General features: G+C 44.0%; 1 protein-coding gene across 8 annotated transcripts in view; it reads right to left on the bottom strand.

Annotated features, from left to right (window-relative positions):
• The window catches only part of AMBRA1 (autophagy and beclin 1 regulator 1), a 126,160-nt gene that overhangs the window by 1,608 nt on the left and 108,021 nt on the right, over positions 1–16,531 (bottom strand). For all 8 annotated transcript variants that reach the window (XM_046942520.1, XM_046942522.1, XM_004941601.5 and 5 more), the window contains 2 exons: positions 9,610–9,702; positions 7,776–7,969 (listed from right to left, as the gene is read on the bottom strand). In XM_046942520.1, coding sequence (XP_046798476.1) covers positions 7,776–7,969; positions 9,610–9,702 — 287 coding nt within the window. The remainder of the gene's footprint in view (positions 1–7,775; positions 7,970–9,609; positions 9,703–16,531) is intronic.

Here is a 16,531-nt window from a genome sequence, read left to right as displayed (position 1 = left end):
GACGCGTGCTGGGACAGATGACAGGCTTTGCTCCAGAGGAAACCCAATATTTCATTTCTGTAACTTTCATTGAAATGTCAAACAAATGCAGTGCACTCTGTCAAGAAGTCCAGTGTGTAGGCTCCTGCTCTCCTCAACAGATATCTTTCGAGCAACATCTCTTAAGGTCTTTGTCTACTCTCCCTCAGGCTTCCCTTCACAATCTGGTTGTACTGAGCTCTGAGGGGAGCACTGTCAGATGCCCTGGCTGCTGAAGATCACCTCTGAATCTGATCATCACCTTCTTGGCCACTTGAAAGAAACTCTCAGAAAAAAATAGCCCGTGTAGGAGATTAAACCCCACAGCTGGAACATCCATGCCCAGTTCTGTTTTTCACCATTCTCCTTTTGCTACAAACCTTAACCAGACCGTCTGGGGAAAACAATCTGTAATCATAAACTGCCAGAATCATTCCACAGTGGGATCCTGACGATTCTTATTAAAGAGATAAATCTCACTCCCAGCTCCACAAAGCTATCGCAGTGCTGATTAGAGGAGGAGAAAACCATGAGCTCTCCTGGCACCAAAGAAATCAACACAAATGTCAACAAGGCTAAGATGTAGGCTGAAGTTAAAACACAACAAAAAAACAAAATGCCACGCTGACTAGGAAGACAAAGCACCTGGGACTGTGGGATAGAGATCGTGTCTCCAGTATGGGAGCTGGGATATTCAGCACAGACAACACCATGCTGCTGTAGATGTTATTTTTTGCGGAAAAAAACAAGATAGCTAAAGCTGTTAACATTTATGCAGTCAGTCGGTGACAGCTTACTCCCTTTCTTCTCTGTCTCAGTGGTATTTGCATCAAATACCATTGACTTCCTCCACCACAGAGTATGCCTAATTTCTTTAAGCAAGCCTGCTGACATACTGCCCTGCTGTAGAAACACAGCAGATATTAAGGGCAAGCTTAATTCTCACAAGCAGAATAAGTCCTTTTCTGCTAGGAATGTGGTAAGCCTGCTATATCAACCATACATGCAGCAATTACATAGCTCCTTGATTAGAGCATTAGCGAGACCACGGAGACACCAGTAATCACATGAGAATTTGGAGCAGAGCCCAGAGGATTGTGCAAGAACACCGACTGTGCAGAGCACGGCCAATGACTGCAGCAAAGAAATCCTGTCGAGGACGTGGTTGGTGCATGAGCGAGGAACCAGACTGACCAGCACAAGCAAGACCGAGAACAGAATACGGAAGGATTGGAAGGACTGGAAACTTCAGTGTGAAAAACATGAATGCCAGGTAATACTGGAAGATCAATCTTGAGCAGGAGTAAGTGGAAGGTTTGAGAGGCATGGTTTTGAATTCAGTCGCTGCTGCTTCCTTCTGGGGACATAGTCATAAGCACTTCATTACCAACCATCTGGTCAGGCCAGACAGGAAGCCTGAGAAAGCCAAGATGTGCAACCTGGTTGAGAGGCGTGCCAGCCCACCCTACCTACACAAGCCCTGGAACAGCAGGTACTGTGCTCTTGACAGATCTCTTGCTATAAGCTGGCCCATGCAGGAGCGCTGGAACTGCAAATCAGCCAGGATCCCCAGCTGATACTCCTTAACACTACAAACATATGCTTCACAAGAGGAGTCCATGCACACAGCGCACACTGCAGCATCTCCTGCTATTCCCATCCCCTTAATTACTACATGTTATGGCTGAATTGCCAGTTAAGGCACATGCCTGCTCAGAGAATAGACCAGAGCTGATGCCATAGCAGGAATTGGGAAGTCAGAAGTCTTCAGATTACAAGGACTGAGACACAGCCGTGCTGGAAATACCAGAAAGACAGACCATCAAAGGCCAGAAGTCAGCTTTGCCATTCAATTGAGCAAGAAGCACCTCTACTGTGGGAGTTAGGGAGTTGTCCTCCCCTTCCCACTCTCTTCAGGTTTCAATTTTGGCTGACTGGATCAGAGCAAAGCTTTTTGAGCAGCGTGCCTTGTGCTGAACTACAGCACAGATCACATAACAGCCTATTTCTACTGTCTGGTGACTCCCACACATGTTCTTCACCATGCTGCCAAGGCAGACCACACTAGTTCTCCATGCAAGTAAAATAAGCTAACTTCCATTTAGTGGACATTCAAGTTACATACCTGGGCACTTATCCAAAACAACAAGTGTCCTAAACCCAAACCTGAGGTCACCAGAAATTCCAGCTCGCTGTCGTGGTCAAGCTCCATTACTTATCCAACAGCTGAATAAAATCTAGACTGAAAGAAATCCTGTTCTGGTGACACCTTTTTCAGACTCTGAGGGTTTTAAGCATAACCTGAGCTCCTGCAGGAGCAGTAAGTCACATGACTGCATATCTTATTCTCCATCCAGAGAAAGCAATTCCACTTATTTTATGCTCAAAACTACATTCTGATCTCCTAAGTCATAAAGGAAAAAACTCACAGAGTACTGATGACAAAATCCAGAAAACTGAGCTAACTGGTTCCAGAAACAGACAGTGTGTAGAGTAGGTAGGTGTAAGACCTGGCAATTTGTTCTCTAAGGGGTCTACTAAGCTACCTCAGCTGTCCCTGGGTCAGAATCCATTACGAGGCAGGAAGTAATCCCAAAAGGGTCCATCCACTTCTGGATAAAGACACACAGATTCTGTGCCTGACAGTACGGAGAAGCAACACTCCGTTCCCTTCCAGTAACAAGCTATTCCCACAAACCTTTTCTACTCCTACCCAAAGTGATGTTTCCAGAGTTCCAAACCCCTATCAATCCCACAAATACACACTGAAAATCACTCCTGAGAGTAATTATCCAAAGGACCACAGGGTTTGTCACTCTGGGTGACTGTCTCCAATAGTTAACAAAATAAGGATACTCCCGAGCTAATGCATCTGTCTGCTGAAGCCCTCTACCACACTACTCCAGTAGGATGAATTTGTTACAGAAGACTACAAAGGCAAACTGCTTGGCAATCTGTCAATGTAGGTGGGCATAAGGAGCATTTCTGCTCTTAAAGGAAGTGGAATCTGACATAAATAGAGGGAGTACAACTTATTTACTTGTGGACATGGAGAATGCAACACCTGGTAGAACAAAGCCCACAGAAGCAACTGGGCTCATCTGTTGCTGTGCAGTACACTGATATCACTGTTCAATTTTTCCTATTTTCAGCTTTTCTCTTTCTAAACTCGAGCAGTAGCTAGCTATGCCTGCAAACAAAGCTATAAAATTAGCACTAAGTGTTAGTACTGCAGAGATACCTAAGTCTTCAGAGTACATGGAACAAGAGCTCTGAGGTGTGAGCTGACCCACTAATTCAGATGCTCAAAGATAAAAATAACAGCATTTTAAAATTAATTCATGTATTGCAGAAGGAGAGGAAAGGGGGGGTCACAGCTCTGCCTAACCACCTATGAATAATGGCATCTCCCTTAGTGTCAGAAGAAATACTACCAGCTACTTTCCTCCCCAGCCTGCTCAGAAGCATGCTCACACTCCCTGTCTGAGGTGGCTAATTCAAACAGAAAAGGCACAGCTGCTTTGACTCATAACCAATTTCTTAACAATACCTTACCTTGGTGATTGGAAGAGTGAAACTTATTTTTCTAATTACAGTTTAAAAATTGCTCTATAATTTAATCCCAAGAGAGTCAGGTACTTGAAGTACTTAGCACTGTAAAGGCTTGCACAGTACCTGAAGACTATTTTTTTTCAGGGAGCATTTTTCAGAGGGCTTTAAAGAGAAAGTGAACTTTGCGGTTCTGTCGGGTACATGACACACACCGTACAGATCTGCAGCTCTGTAAGACACGTTACATTTTACAGATGGGCAGGCAGATGAAAGGTTAAGGGACCTGCCCACGTTTCTGCCTGGAGAATGAGAGGCAGATCTGGAAATAGAGCCCTGGTGTCCCGGTTCCCACACTGATCACAAGAAGTCACATTGTGTATGACAACAGCGCTGCAGGAACGTGTTCAGCTAATGCAAAATGGTATGTTTCTTCATAGCACGCGTGAGGCTCAGCTGCTATCAGGGTGTTCCTGCCCATGCAGTCCCTCAGCACATGTTCCGAATGTCTCAGATTAAACGTATTACATTGCATCTAGGCACGCTGACTGTGCTCCTAAGCGCTGCTTAGGCATCCTCGGCATGCTCTGTTTGTACCAGAAAAGTTTCATCTGCGCATGACATCTATTCACTGCTACTGGTTTAAGCAGGATGAAGCCCTTCAAGCACCTGCTGCAGCCTCTGACAGAAATTGGACAGGATGGAATGGTGTACCTGGCCAGTGAGTTTAGCCTATTCAAATACCTTTAAAAAAAAACCCCTTGTATTGCATGAAAGCAGTCAACACATTCCTCCTTCAGAGACAGGCAAAGTAGCAATCCACTGACAGCAAGCCTTCTGATAGCTGCAATTTTGGCTCATAAGTGGAGCCTAACTAGTACAGTGAGCATTTAGCTAGCTGAATTTTAAGCCCCGGGGACAAGAGAGATGAAAGGAACTGAGATGACAATTGCCACTCAGGTCTTTCTATTCGTTTTCGGAAATACAGCTTTCCTTTTAAAAAAAAACAATTGGATTAACTTGAAGATGTATCAATATACAGCCAAGAGCCAGAGACAGCATGGGCACACAGCCACACAGGTTTCCTGCAGCACCTATTCCATGGCTCCAGCTGCTGGCAGCCACCGCTGCTCACACCACTCTCCACACGTTCAGCAGCCTGAACAAGTGTCAGCCACAGCTTGACACAATCTGGACTGGGAATTACATTTTCTAAAGGTTAAACAGAGGTCATTAACACTCACAAAGAATCTTGCTGATTTTTGACTGAGATTTCATTTGCCAGCTGAATACAGAGCCTTTCCTCATTGTGCCCATTTGCAAGGGCAAATGTTTATACCGTGCCCCAAAAGATTGTGTTTAATTAAGAATGCCTTCAAGTTACAACTCTATCACAATTTCCACTATGCCTGTCAGCTTAAAAGAAAGCAGGAGACAGCTGAAACACTGTTTTAGGCATTTCTCAGTACCTCTCCTAGTTTTTCTCCTAAATGTATCCTATCTTGGTTCACGTGTGGCTGGCGAGCAGAGCTCACAAGGCAGCTATCAACTGCTGTAAAACAAAACCATACAGACATTAGAGGGATTCACTTCTAATAAAGTCATCATATACTCATTCCTCCAAAGGAGGTAGAAAGATAATCAGAACAGCAAAGTCCCCGCAGAGCTTTGCATGAGAAAAGGAAACTATTTATACCACCACAGAGCTTAATTAGATTTCTGATGCAATTCTGCATACTACTTTTTTTTTTTTTTTTTTTTGTACAGTAAGCACATATCTGCATGAAATGCCCTGCTCCAGAATTCCCCACAGCAGCAGGGCTCACACGACATAGGACAGAACCTCACTCCCGGGGGGTAGCACTTTTCTTTTTTAACTTTGTGGGGAAACATTCAGGGATTTTTGTTTTGTTTCCTTCTTCTTGTTTTTTTTTTTTTTCTTTTCTTGTGATGAGGCGATAGCTAAAGCATTCCTTTACATTGCTCAGAATCACATCTGATTGATCCATTTTGCTGTTGATAATACTGCTAAGCCCTTACACAGTGATTTACATCTTCAAAGCCCCATACAAAACACTAATTAATCTTCACAGCCCCTCCTGTGCTGTATCTGAGGATTTATTCCCATTTGGTAGACGATTAATATTTTGCCCTAGGTTACATACCTAGTTAGTGGTAGAACAGTTTTTCCCTCCCGCCCCTTCTTTGAATGTCCCTGACATCTAGATTCTGACAATAGGAAACCTTGTTTGCCTTTCAACAGACAAACAGTTATGGTAGATACAATAGGCAAATTTAACCATCAGAAAAGCAGCACAGCACCCAATCTAACCTGCCTGAATGCACTGGGTCAATATCACAAGAGTTTATGATGCTGGAATAACAGTAACCTTAATGCCACGGCAAGATCAGTGGGGGCTCAAGCTGTACATGTATTTTGCAACTTGCAGAAGATCAACTTCCAGGCTGGATGTGACTCTGGACATCCTGGTCTAGTGGCTGGCGACCCTGCACATAACAGGGGGGTTGAAACTCGATGATCATTGCGGTGCTTTTCAACCCAGGCCATTCTATGATTCTACGAACTACGTATCATGAACATCAGAATTGTCAATAGTGCACACGTCCACACTGGGAATAATTCCTTTGTTCTGAGAATCTGTGTACTAGACAGGAGAGTGGACAGTCCATTTTGCAGGTGAAACCACTTGTGTAAGGGTACACAGTTTCAGTCAGAGATCACACCAGATGTGGAAACTGTCACTCTTCTTTCAAGCAAGAGACAGACAACAAGAAGTCTCTGCCCTTGGCTTGCTATCTTACACTCCTTTTCTTCTGAATGCTCCACGTTCAGAGAAACTCTGCCCACAACACTAGTAAGGGACAACTCTTCCCCACCTCACTGTCTAGTTACAAGCCATGCTCCAGATCTGAAAATGGAAAGGTCATAGAGAATGAAGAAGGGAAACCTTCAGATGATTGCAGAACAGCAGCAGTGGAAAGAAATATTGAAGTTCTCTGTTTTAGCAGAGCAGAGAGAGGCCCCCACACCTGCAACATCAGCCATCACTGCCCTGATGCAAGAAGCTCCCAGAGCTGCTGCATGCTGTGCCCTGTTCTCCGTCTGCATACCACATTCAGTGGAAGGAACAGTTCCCATAAGCTCAGCATTTGTCCAGACGTTCTGTGCTCCAGTCGAATTCACATGCCCTCAACTGCATTAATATTCTAGAGAAGTTAATCCCAGTTTTGTTGAGATTAGCAGATATGAAACAACATAGATCAGGAATTTGCAATTTAACGTTAAACAGAAGAGCCAATATCAGAGAAACACGCAATCTTATCATGTGTGCTGGATGCTGCAGCGTGGGAACTGTGGAAGAGTTGCATGCCACAAGGCATCTTCCACAATGTCAGAGCACAAAGTGTACAGATACGGACGTCATGGCGCTGCTTTCCACAGCCAAATGGGCTATCATGAACTTTCAAAATTGCCCCTTTAATTTTCTCTGCCTTTCCCATATACGCAGTCCAACACCAAGCTTTCAGAGTTGGACCCAAGTGCTATGGCTCAGTACAGAGACAGGAAGCCTGGACAAAATTAGTATGCTTTCAAATTATCAGTGATTTGTTATCGTAAAGGAACTGCACATCAGCTGCTCAAAGCCCTTTATATGCTGATAATTTCTCCCACACTGGGAAACATTAGAGATGTTTTCCAGTAGCTGAGCTGGACATTCATCACAGCCTTCATCAATCAGACTAAGCAGAATACTCACAAAGGCAGATATGAGAATTAATTTACAGTATTTTGTTTTGTATTCTGAGGCTGAGCTTGTGAAGCTTGCATGGGTTTCAGGTGCAGAGGTTGAAGGACCAACTGCTAAGGATGATCCTCAGCAGTTTGCAGCCCTACTGACGGTTACAGTACAGAGTATTTGTGAGGAGTGATGCAAATACAACTGGCTTTTCTCGAGATCACTGTGTCTTTGTACAGCTGATTTTGCCCTGTGAAACCACATGAAAAAGACTTTTTTATTCATATGGACAAACTGCCATGATCATCTTGGCCTGGCTACAGCTAAATTAGACTGGAAAAATATTTGCTAAAGAGATGCAGAAGTGTAAAAATGCATCATGGGATATGGAATCTATATGGAAACTCCTCACCCATGAGGTAAATTCTGTCAAATAAATAAGCTCCTCACCTTCCCCAGTCCCTGCAGAGGTGGATTCCTGCTCCTGTACCTCCCTCTCTGTCTGAGTCTCGGCATTCTGCAGCTGAGGCGCCAAGGTCTGGGTACCCTGTGAAGTCACAGAAGTGGGGGGGTTTCGGGGTTGTAGACCTATGGCATTCATCAGGCCCATGTCCCTATCTGTCCTCCACGTGGCTCTGCTCGTTCTGAAAAGAGAGAAAAACAAATATGATCATAAGCATTGGAGGCAATACATCCCAGCAAGATGGAAGCATCCACCTGAGCCTCTTCCTGTCTCCACTCCAACCAGGAAGCTTCCATCCACTGCACAGGTTGGGGCTGGAGTGAATGGTCATCTGCACTTAAACACAGACACACCTCTCCAGCCTCAGCTGGCTGGTCTTTTGAGTTTTAGGCTAAGAGAGTCTTTCAGTCTACTCACCCTTCCACGGAAGCAGTGTTTCTGACAGGCTTAAATATGTATCCCTGCAGTACCACAGACTGCAGAACTACTTGCTCTCAGGGTCACTGAGTTCAGTTGGCAACACAAATGCAGAGCAGGACCATAAACACAGATACCACTTCTCTCTGCAGCAGGACGGTTTCTGCTCCTGAGGGTACAGCCTGTATCTTTTCCCTCATCTGGACCTCCTAGTTTGTCAGCATCACACATGAATGCACTCTGGCAGGCATTTCTGCTTGTTCCAGTCAGACAAGAGAAATTCTCTGTTCTCCAAAGCAAATAACAGGAACCGCCTCAAGGCTCATTAGCTTCTCAGAGACAAACAGTTGAAGTGTATTCAGCTACAAAAGCTGAATACTGGTAATGTTTGGATGCTCTTTCCAAAACTGACCTCTGGCTGTAAGTGCTGGGAATGGTAAAGAGTTTCTAGGAAAGACTGTCTCATTCACAGTCAACATTCTTTCATAAGGTTTTGAAACCTGTCTTGCTTTTCTTATCCTCTCTCAGGAGCTTGTCCATTCTCAAGCAGTGTCTCTGTCTCTGATGCTTAAATCCCCTAAAAAGGGAATGAAGCTCCCATCTTTCAGGCTGCTCCTCAGCCCATCACACAAGACTGATACACACAGTAAAAAAAAAATGCAAGCAGTGGCAATATCCACTCATGGCAGATAGAGGAATCTCAACTTCATTGTTTGTCTTCAGTCAGACAAAGGCTGTAGGACAGCACAGACACCAGCTCATAACTTCCTTGGGATCCTGAAGCTCATAGCTCAGAAACAAGACTGCAACACTCTTGACAAGAATGATGAGCTTAAGGAAAAGCACTTTTCACCGGGGAAAAAGCATGGTACTGCACTGTCACCTTTGTGTTTAGGATAACTAAATGCATGTGTGCATCATTAGGTAGACCGGATGAAGCAGCCAACAGGGTTCTAAAGGGATTTAGCTTTGTTTTTAGAGTTCAGTCCTGAGAAACAACTGTCCCGTGACTAGAAACCAAAAGGATGAAAATCATTCAGAGGCCACCCAGTGGATTTGCACTCATCTCTATGAACACCACATTGTTCAGTTATCCTCCAAAGGCACCATTAACTTAGCATAGCATCTCTGATGCTTGAAGCTCCACGTGTTCCTCCTACAGCTCAAGGGTATTACCAAGGCGATGGATGACACATGTACTTCACTATCTCTGGCAGCACTTTTGGGTGTCTCACTTTCTGGAAGCACCCCAAGTGGCCTAACACAGTAGTGTGAAAGGAGACAAAAATTGTGTCCTTAAAACTGCTGGGGCAAAGGGAACAAATGGGAAAAAGTGATGCTGTCAGATGTAATGAAGTTAGTAGAAAGAGTCAGCTCGCTCTAACCCATGCCCAGGAGACTCACCCAGGCCTCTCAGTGCTCCTGCTGCTGGAATGCACAGTGAAGACATTCTCATTCTGCTGGTCCCAGTGGTATTCAACTCCAGAGTTTAAGGCCCTTGAAACATCAAAGAAAGAACTATTAGCATGGCAGGACACTGTTTCAGCAAGCATGCTTTACATCACCACAATATGGAGGACAGTGCTGATTCCTGTCCCACAGAGAGTGTGGGTCTAGCTCAGTTCACCTTTTCATTACAGGGGTTCATCATCACTTGCAAACACTGAGTATTGTATTACCCAGATAGCTCTGGAATATCCCATTCATTTCAATTCAATATTAGCACTGAAGCAATATGAGCAGAGAGATTTTCAGGAAATGAAGACATACAACTGTGTATAAAATCAGGTTACCGTACCTCCAAGTGACTAAACAAAGAATAGGAATGGGAAGACCAATTCTCTTTGTGGTGTCTTCCAGAGTTTCCTGCTCTAGGTAATGCTAAGTAAAACACTGCTCTGTATTTGACAATTAGTTTCTTTGTTGGTTCTCATTCTTTCTACCTATAAATAAATCCCTATACAGCTTTCCCAGTGATGGTCACTGCAGAGCAAGGGCAGACTCAGAGGGAATTCTGTTAAGTTTCTACAAAAGAGTTTGTGCTGGATCAACTATATCTGTGCTGGAAAAGTCCAAAACTCAATTTTTACAGCGAATGTTACTAAGTTTAGCAAAGCAGCAAGGCTCCAACGAAGTTTCACAGTGCACTGCCTAAGAAGATATGTAAATCCAGGACCGACTAAGCACTTCGCAGGCATAGGCAAGGTCAACAATGTACTGTTATTCACTGCTACCCTGCTGAAGACACTAAGCTGTTGTAGCCATGATTCTCTAAGTATACCTCCTACAATTTCTGACGAAGAGGATAATAGTGAATTCCAACTTACTCCATACCACACAGAAACAAGAGCCCTTCTAGTCACTTAAGAGCACCCACCTTCTCCTACAGGATCAAAGCAGGTGAGTATGGGATTTGACCTAGTCAGTCTAGAAGCCCTGCCTACATAAAGTGCTAGAGCATGGACAAGACTGTAGTTATTTGAAGCCTGGGGTAACAGGAGGAACATTGATATAAGCCTAAGGATCATCTGTCACACTCTGTAAGCCTACTCCATTCACAGGATTGACGCTGTGGCAAAAGGACCTTGCTCTGGAGAAAAAGAAGAGAAGGAAGTCCTGCAAAGACAGAAGGGAACTGCATCTGAAGAGAGGGACACACATCACTCCTCAGGTAGTCTGAGAGCATTCATCCAGTCTGAAAGAAGGATACACGACATGTTGTTGTTAGCTGAGTATGACTGAGGCATGAACATAAATACAGTATTTATGCATATAAATGAAAACATACATCCTCCATAATGAGATGTCTCAGCAGAACTGCGGTAAGACTCCAGTTCAGAAGAAGGAAGGATGCTGCAGGTCAGGTGTGCTGCAATGATTAAGCTGCGCCTACTGGAGGCCTGGGGCATGGCTGCTGGGTGACAGCATCTCAGCTTGGGGCCGAGGGCAAAAGCTGGAGAAAATTAGGTCAACAGAACCATGCACAGAGTCTACAGAAGTGATCATTACAGGTTTTTTGCCGAACTACTCCTGCACTGTATTACATCCCATGAAAGCAGCTGACACGGAGATGCTGATTTACAAAGACTTCAGAGTTTACTGACGGATGACAGCCTATCACTGCACACCTGCCAGTCCCTCCCTGGTTGTTCCATTCTTTGTACACTGAAACCTAACTGTCACACTCTGCTGCCTACAAAGCAACACCACTCCTTGGGTAAGGGAGACTTGCTAACTTGGTCGTGAAAACTTCCAGAAAAAAATAACCTCCTTGGTTTTTGCAGCTGTTGTACAATAGAGCCAAACAGATCCATGCTCTTCTAACTCTCCCTTCACACTTTAACGCTTCCCAAAGTACAGGCATGGTCCCCACAGCCACCTTGTATGACTGGTACTCCTCACCTATGTTCTGTGCGAGCTACTTGTTTTTGTCAGTTTCCACTTCCAGAAACCAGAAGATTGCAAAATCTTTCCCAGGGCAAACCACGAGCTGGCAATCCTGCATTTCTCTCCTTCCCCCAGACACCCAAAAACCTGTACTACAAAGAAAGCTCAGCACACATACACATTTGAGTGATTCATCTTACTTCTACGGAAGCATCATGATACCAGCATCATACTGACATACAACGCAGGAGTAAATGCTCCTGTCCGTTCTCCCACCCATTCTGCAGCAGCTCACTGTCATACAGTCAGGATTTGGATAGGAAATCCCAGTTGAACACCATGCTGTCAATTCACACCTTTCTCTGGACAGTGAAATCAATAGCCATTCCGCTGAATACATGACTTTGCACACTACTTTTAAATGCTGCCATTTATCAACCATGTTTCACTGCCAGGAACCTATTAGCCACTCATTTACTGCCAGAGAACCGAGGACTTTGCTTTCCTTTTGCAGGAGGAAGGCCTGTGGCAGCTGGTGCTGCGGCTGCCTTTGCTGACTGACATTTAAGCCAAGGTCACGAGATTTGGTCACGATGGGAGTTCAGCATCTTCACCACCACTTCAACCTGGCTTTTTAGCCAGGACTAAGCAAGTCTACCCGTAAGGCCAGAAAACCGGCTCCGAGCAGGCAGTGGGCAGTAAGCATCCTCACTGCTACCCTTCAGCACTTTTCTCCCACCAGGGCCAACCAAACAACTTACTCTTTCCCAGCTCTACCTCTTGTAACAGCATTCCAGGAGTAAAGCCCTTGGCATGATCTTTGCTTTCTTTTGCATGCGTGTACACCTCTCTGATGTGGAATCCACAGCCATAAGGCAGGTATCTACCTTACAGCCTTAGGACGATTGTTGGGAGACTATGCAAAGGATTCTTCAGACTGTATCAAGACACAGTGGAGAAAGCAAATGCCTGAGGGAGTCAGCTGCATAGTATCATTTACACAAAGATCACCACCTCACGATTAGCAAATATTTCATCAAGGAAATGCCACTATTTTATGGGTTAAGTGACAGTTTTTTGACCTTGTCTGCATTAGAAAATTGATCACGTTTGCACCTTAAACCAACTTAAGCACGTAAGACGTGATAACCACAATTACTTGGGTTTAAAACAGATTTTCAATTAAGCTTAAGGATTTGCACTGGTTTAACCACACCTATTTAAAACAGTGCAACCTCCCTTGGCAGAAAACCTGGAGGGTTTTTTACGCCCTTTGCAAAATATTGCTTGATTTTTGTAAATTAGCAAGCCTTTTGCAGCACGTTTCCCAGGAGATTTGCAAATCAAGGCTTGACTATTCATTTCACAGAAGAAGAGCTTACACTGGAGAAATGAATATTTTTCAGGAAGCATTTAGCTTTTGCTCCATCAAACTCCAAGCATGGAAATGCTGGAAGCCCTTTACATTTTCCAAGGCATAAGGTAGAAGCTCTGCATAGCATGGAGCATGTTGCCACTTGGATGTGGACGCAATAAGGAGGACATTCATTGCCAAAGGCTTCTGGGTGAAAAATTGCAATTCTCCACACTGTGTCAGTCATGGACAGTGAAGTCCATTTAGTCAAGTTCTTATTTTTTTCCTTTTTATGGCTGTCTCTAAGCCCTCACTGGAAATTTCCATTAGCTTTGTCAGATGCAGAGCTGCTCTCTGACAGGCTTTCCCAGCAGAGCAAGCCTCTGTCCAGCTCATGTTATTAACGAGCTTGAAGAAGATGAAGGGCACAGACTTGCATGCTTTGCTGAGAGCTGAATAAGGATGCTGAGTGGAGCCTGCTAAGTACCAAATGGAGACAACTTCAGTAACACAGCCCCTCCTCCTGCACTGGGCTACATAGCTCATGTACAGTCCCCTGAAGAACCTAGAATCAAACTCTAGGAGTTAATGACAAAAGGATTCACATGTAACGAGAAAGAAATGAAACACTACTTATCATACTGTCTTGAACAGTATTTGAAGAGTAAACTGACAGAGCAGCAGTCAGCACAGACCGACAGGCATTTCGGTAATGGCCCAGCTGGTATATCCAAAATCAGGGGTTTAAGAGAAGGAAGATTAGGACAAAGGCTCTTCAATTCTACTGTAACAATAAAGCTCAGCATCAAGATGGCAAAACAAAGAAATCATTTGCAAGTAGGTTATGGATGTCCAGAAAGGCAGAAATAATACTTGCTTACTGTCTTTTCACTTGAGTCATCCCCAATATTGAAGAATGTACCAACAATGGCCAAGTTCATTTCTCTCCTTCAGATCCTGCCACATGGAAAGACTCAGCAGCAGCAAATTTGTCTGCTACAGCATCGAATCAATTTCTGATTAAGACACTGCTGCCTGCAATCCTTCCCTACATATAAAAGTATCAGTACAAACCCATTTCTATCATGTACGCTTCTGGCAAGCCCAGCATGGAACAGACATACTGCACTGCAAAGCACTGTAGCACATAGCCAGGTGAATATCTGATTTTCATGCTACCAAATGCTCACTTTCTCTAAGTTACTCTTTAAAGCTATTTTCTCAAATATACTGCCCATTCAAGATCATTAAGAGCCAGGTTACTTTACAAAGGATTTTAATTCCCCACAGTGCACTTTCCTCCCTTTGCTTAAACTTGTTAACTCTTACTGCATTCAAACCACGTCAAGCAAACATAGGGGGAATCACAGAGAGCAAGGTGATACCATGACAGGAACAGGAATCCATTGTTCTGTCTCAGGAATGAAGAATCAGTGCGTGGTATTCCATGCAGTGCAATGCCTGGACAGACTCCAGATGCATCCTTGTCGGTAGCTCATTATCTCTTCTGCCAGCATGCACTGATCAGCACAGCAATCCCCATTCCTGGCTCTCACGATTAGCCAAGCAACGTTATTGTCAGTACAAGGCAAAGTTTGGCACTCTCAGCAGTTGCCTGGGTAGGCAAACAATCATTTCTAACATCCTACTTCATAAATATTTAGCTTTCTGTACATTCGATGAGCCACGTGCAGAGGCAGATCCAAGAGAAAACTGGCTGCAGTGCAAACTGTATGAAATCAGCATAGGATTCCTGGAGCAGCATTGTTGGGCAGTTGTTCCCTTTGATCAAGGTGGCAGCTTCACTGGCACCTCCTACTTCAGAGCATAGCCTTGGAGCACAGCCCATGTGTGATTAGCCAGGGAAGAGTTGGAGACTGAATATAGGAATGTCTAACAAGGTAAGTCACAGAACACAAGGGCTGCAGTTTAAGAACCACAGGTATTTAAGTAGCATATGAAATTATCCTATTGATCACATCCAGGAGAGCAAAGAAAAGGTCATCTCTTCACTACAGGTAGCAGCAGGTGTATTTTGACTGTGTGGATCCCTACAGTCATACGGCCTGCTAGTTTTCCAGAATTCTGCAAGCTTTGCCTACGTGGAAAGCAGCAACTATATAAAAACTCATCCTGATACTTAGTTGAATTGCCAAAGGTGCTGAAAAAACAGGACAGCAAGCAGCTTGGCACAGCTGGTAACCTCGTGCCTGCTTCAGGGAGGATGCCAACTCAACCTAGAATACTATGTAAGATGACTGGTCCAGTTTATTCAATTGTGAAACTCTGCCAGCTATGTTAAATACTGGGATTTTTTAAGAGGTTCCCTTCAAACTCACACCACTTAAACGAGATCAGCCTTCTCAAGTTGGAGGCACCAGTGCCTAATAGCACCTCCACAGGGTGAATATGCATAAGCTTGTTCTGCCCACCAGGGGGCAAATAAAACTGGATACAATCCAGGCTCCTGGAGCCAGTGGGTAAGATTTACAGAAGGCACATCTCTAACAGTCTTCTTCCCCAGGTGAAAACGTGACATTTAAGCTCAGAAAGTATCCTTCAGTTAAGCTGTTAGAGAGACCTCAAAGAGAAAAATATATTAACAAAGCAGAAAGAGTGCAAGCTGAGTGGTTTCTTCTGATCCAGACTATAACGGAAGAAGCATCAACAGAAAGTGCAAGAGGAATTCCTGGGAAGCAGGTCCTAGATTAAGAAATCAGTTTTTCAACACGAGTGATTAATGCAAATTAAGCATCAAGACAATGACAGCTCAGAAGGTGAGAGTTTTGCATGAAAGTGTGAATGTATGATCATCTTGGGACCTAAAAACAAATATCATGGTTAAAAGTACTGTCCTTAAGGGACAAGAAGCTACACAGCAAAATCTGTGTTGAAAATAAGGACAAGAAAAGTCTCTTGCAGACTTTCATGCCCATGCTAATTCCTCTATCAAAGTGCCACAATTGCTTTTTATAGCAGCTTTGCTGAGAGCTTTTTCATGCCACTCTCAGCAGGAAATAGAAGTTACAACTCACTCCGGAGAGAAAACTGGGAATCCTCTGTATTTGACTCCTGTGCTACCCATGTTGTAATGAGATATCAACTCTTCTGACATTAGGAGAGACATACCCTCATTTGGAGTGGCATATTGGGGCCACAATGAAAAATATTTATATTATTACAACACTGTAAGCAGATGGACAAAGCACAAAGAAAGGAAGACTTCAAATTAAGATTTTCTACTGCAAAGCTGGTAAGATCTTTGTGTATCATATAGGGCACTACACAGTAGTTCTAACACTATTAACAAATGGATGTTTATGTGAATAAGAAGATGCCCTGCAGGCCAAATAGCCTGGAATAAACAGGGCAGAAGAATTTCCTGAATGTTTGCTGACTTTCTCCTCACTCAAAAGCTTGCCTGTATTCCACAATATCACTTAAGTGGCTTCAACCATGCGAAACAGCTTGTAGAGACTGAAAGGTTCCTCTGCACTCTGGAATTTGTTAGGTTCCCTAAACAAAAACTTTCCAGCTTAGTATCACCTTAAACCAAGCTCTAAAGATGGATAACTTGCCTAAATT

The sequence above is a fragment of the Gallus gallus genome, chromosome 5 (assembly GCF_016699485.2).
Source record: "Gallus gallus isolate bGalGal1 chromosome 5, bGalGal1.mat.broiler.GRCg7b, whole genome shotgun sequence".
NCBI lineage: Eukaryota > Metazoa > Chordata > Aves > Galliformes > Phasianidae > Gallus > Gallus gallus.
Note: the sequence above shows the minus strand (reverse complement) of the source record. Positions and strands in the feature narration are given on the sequence as shown.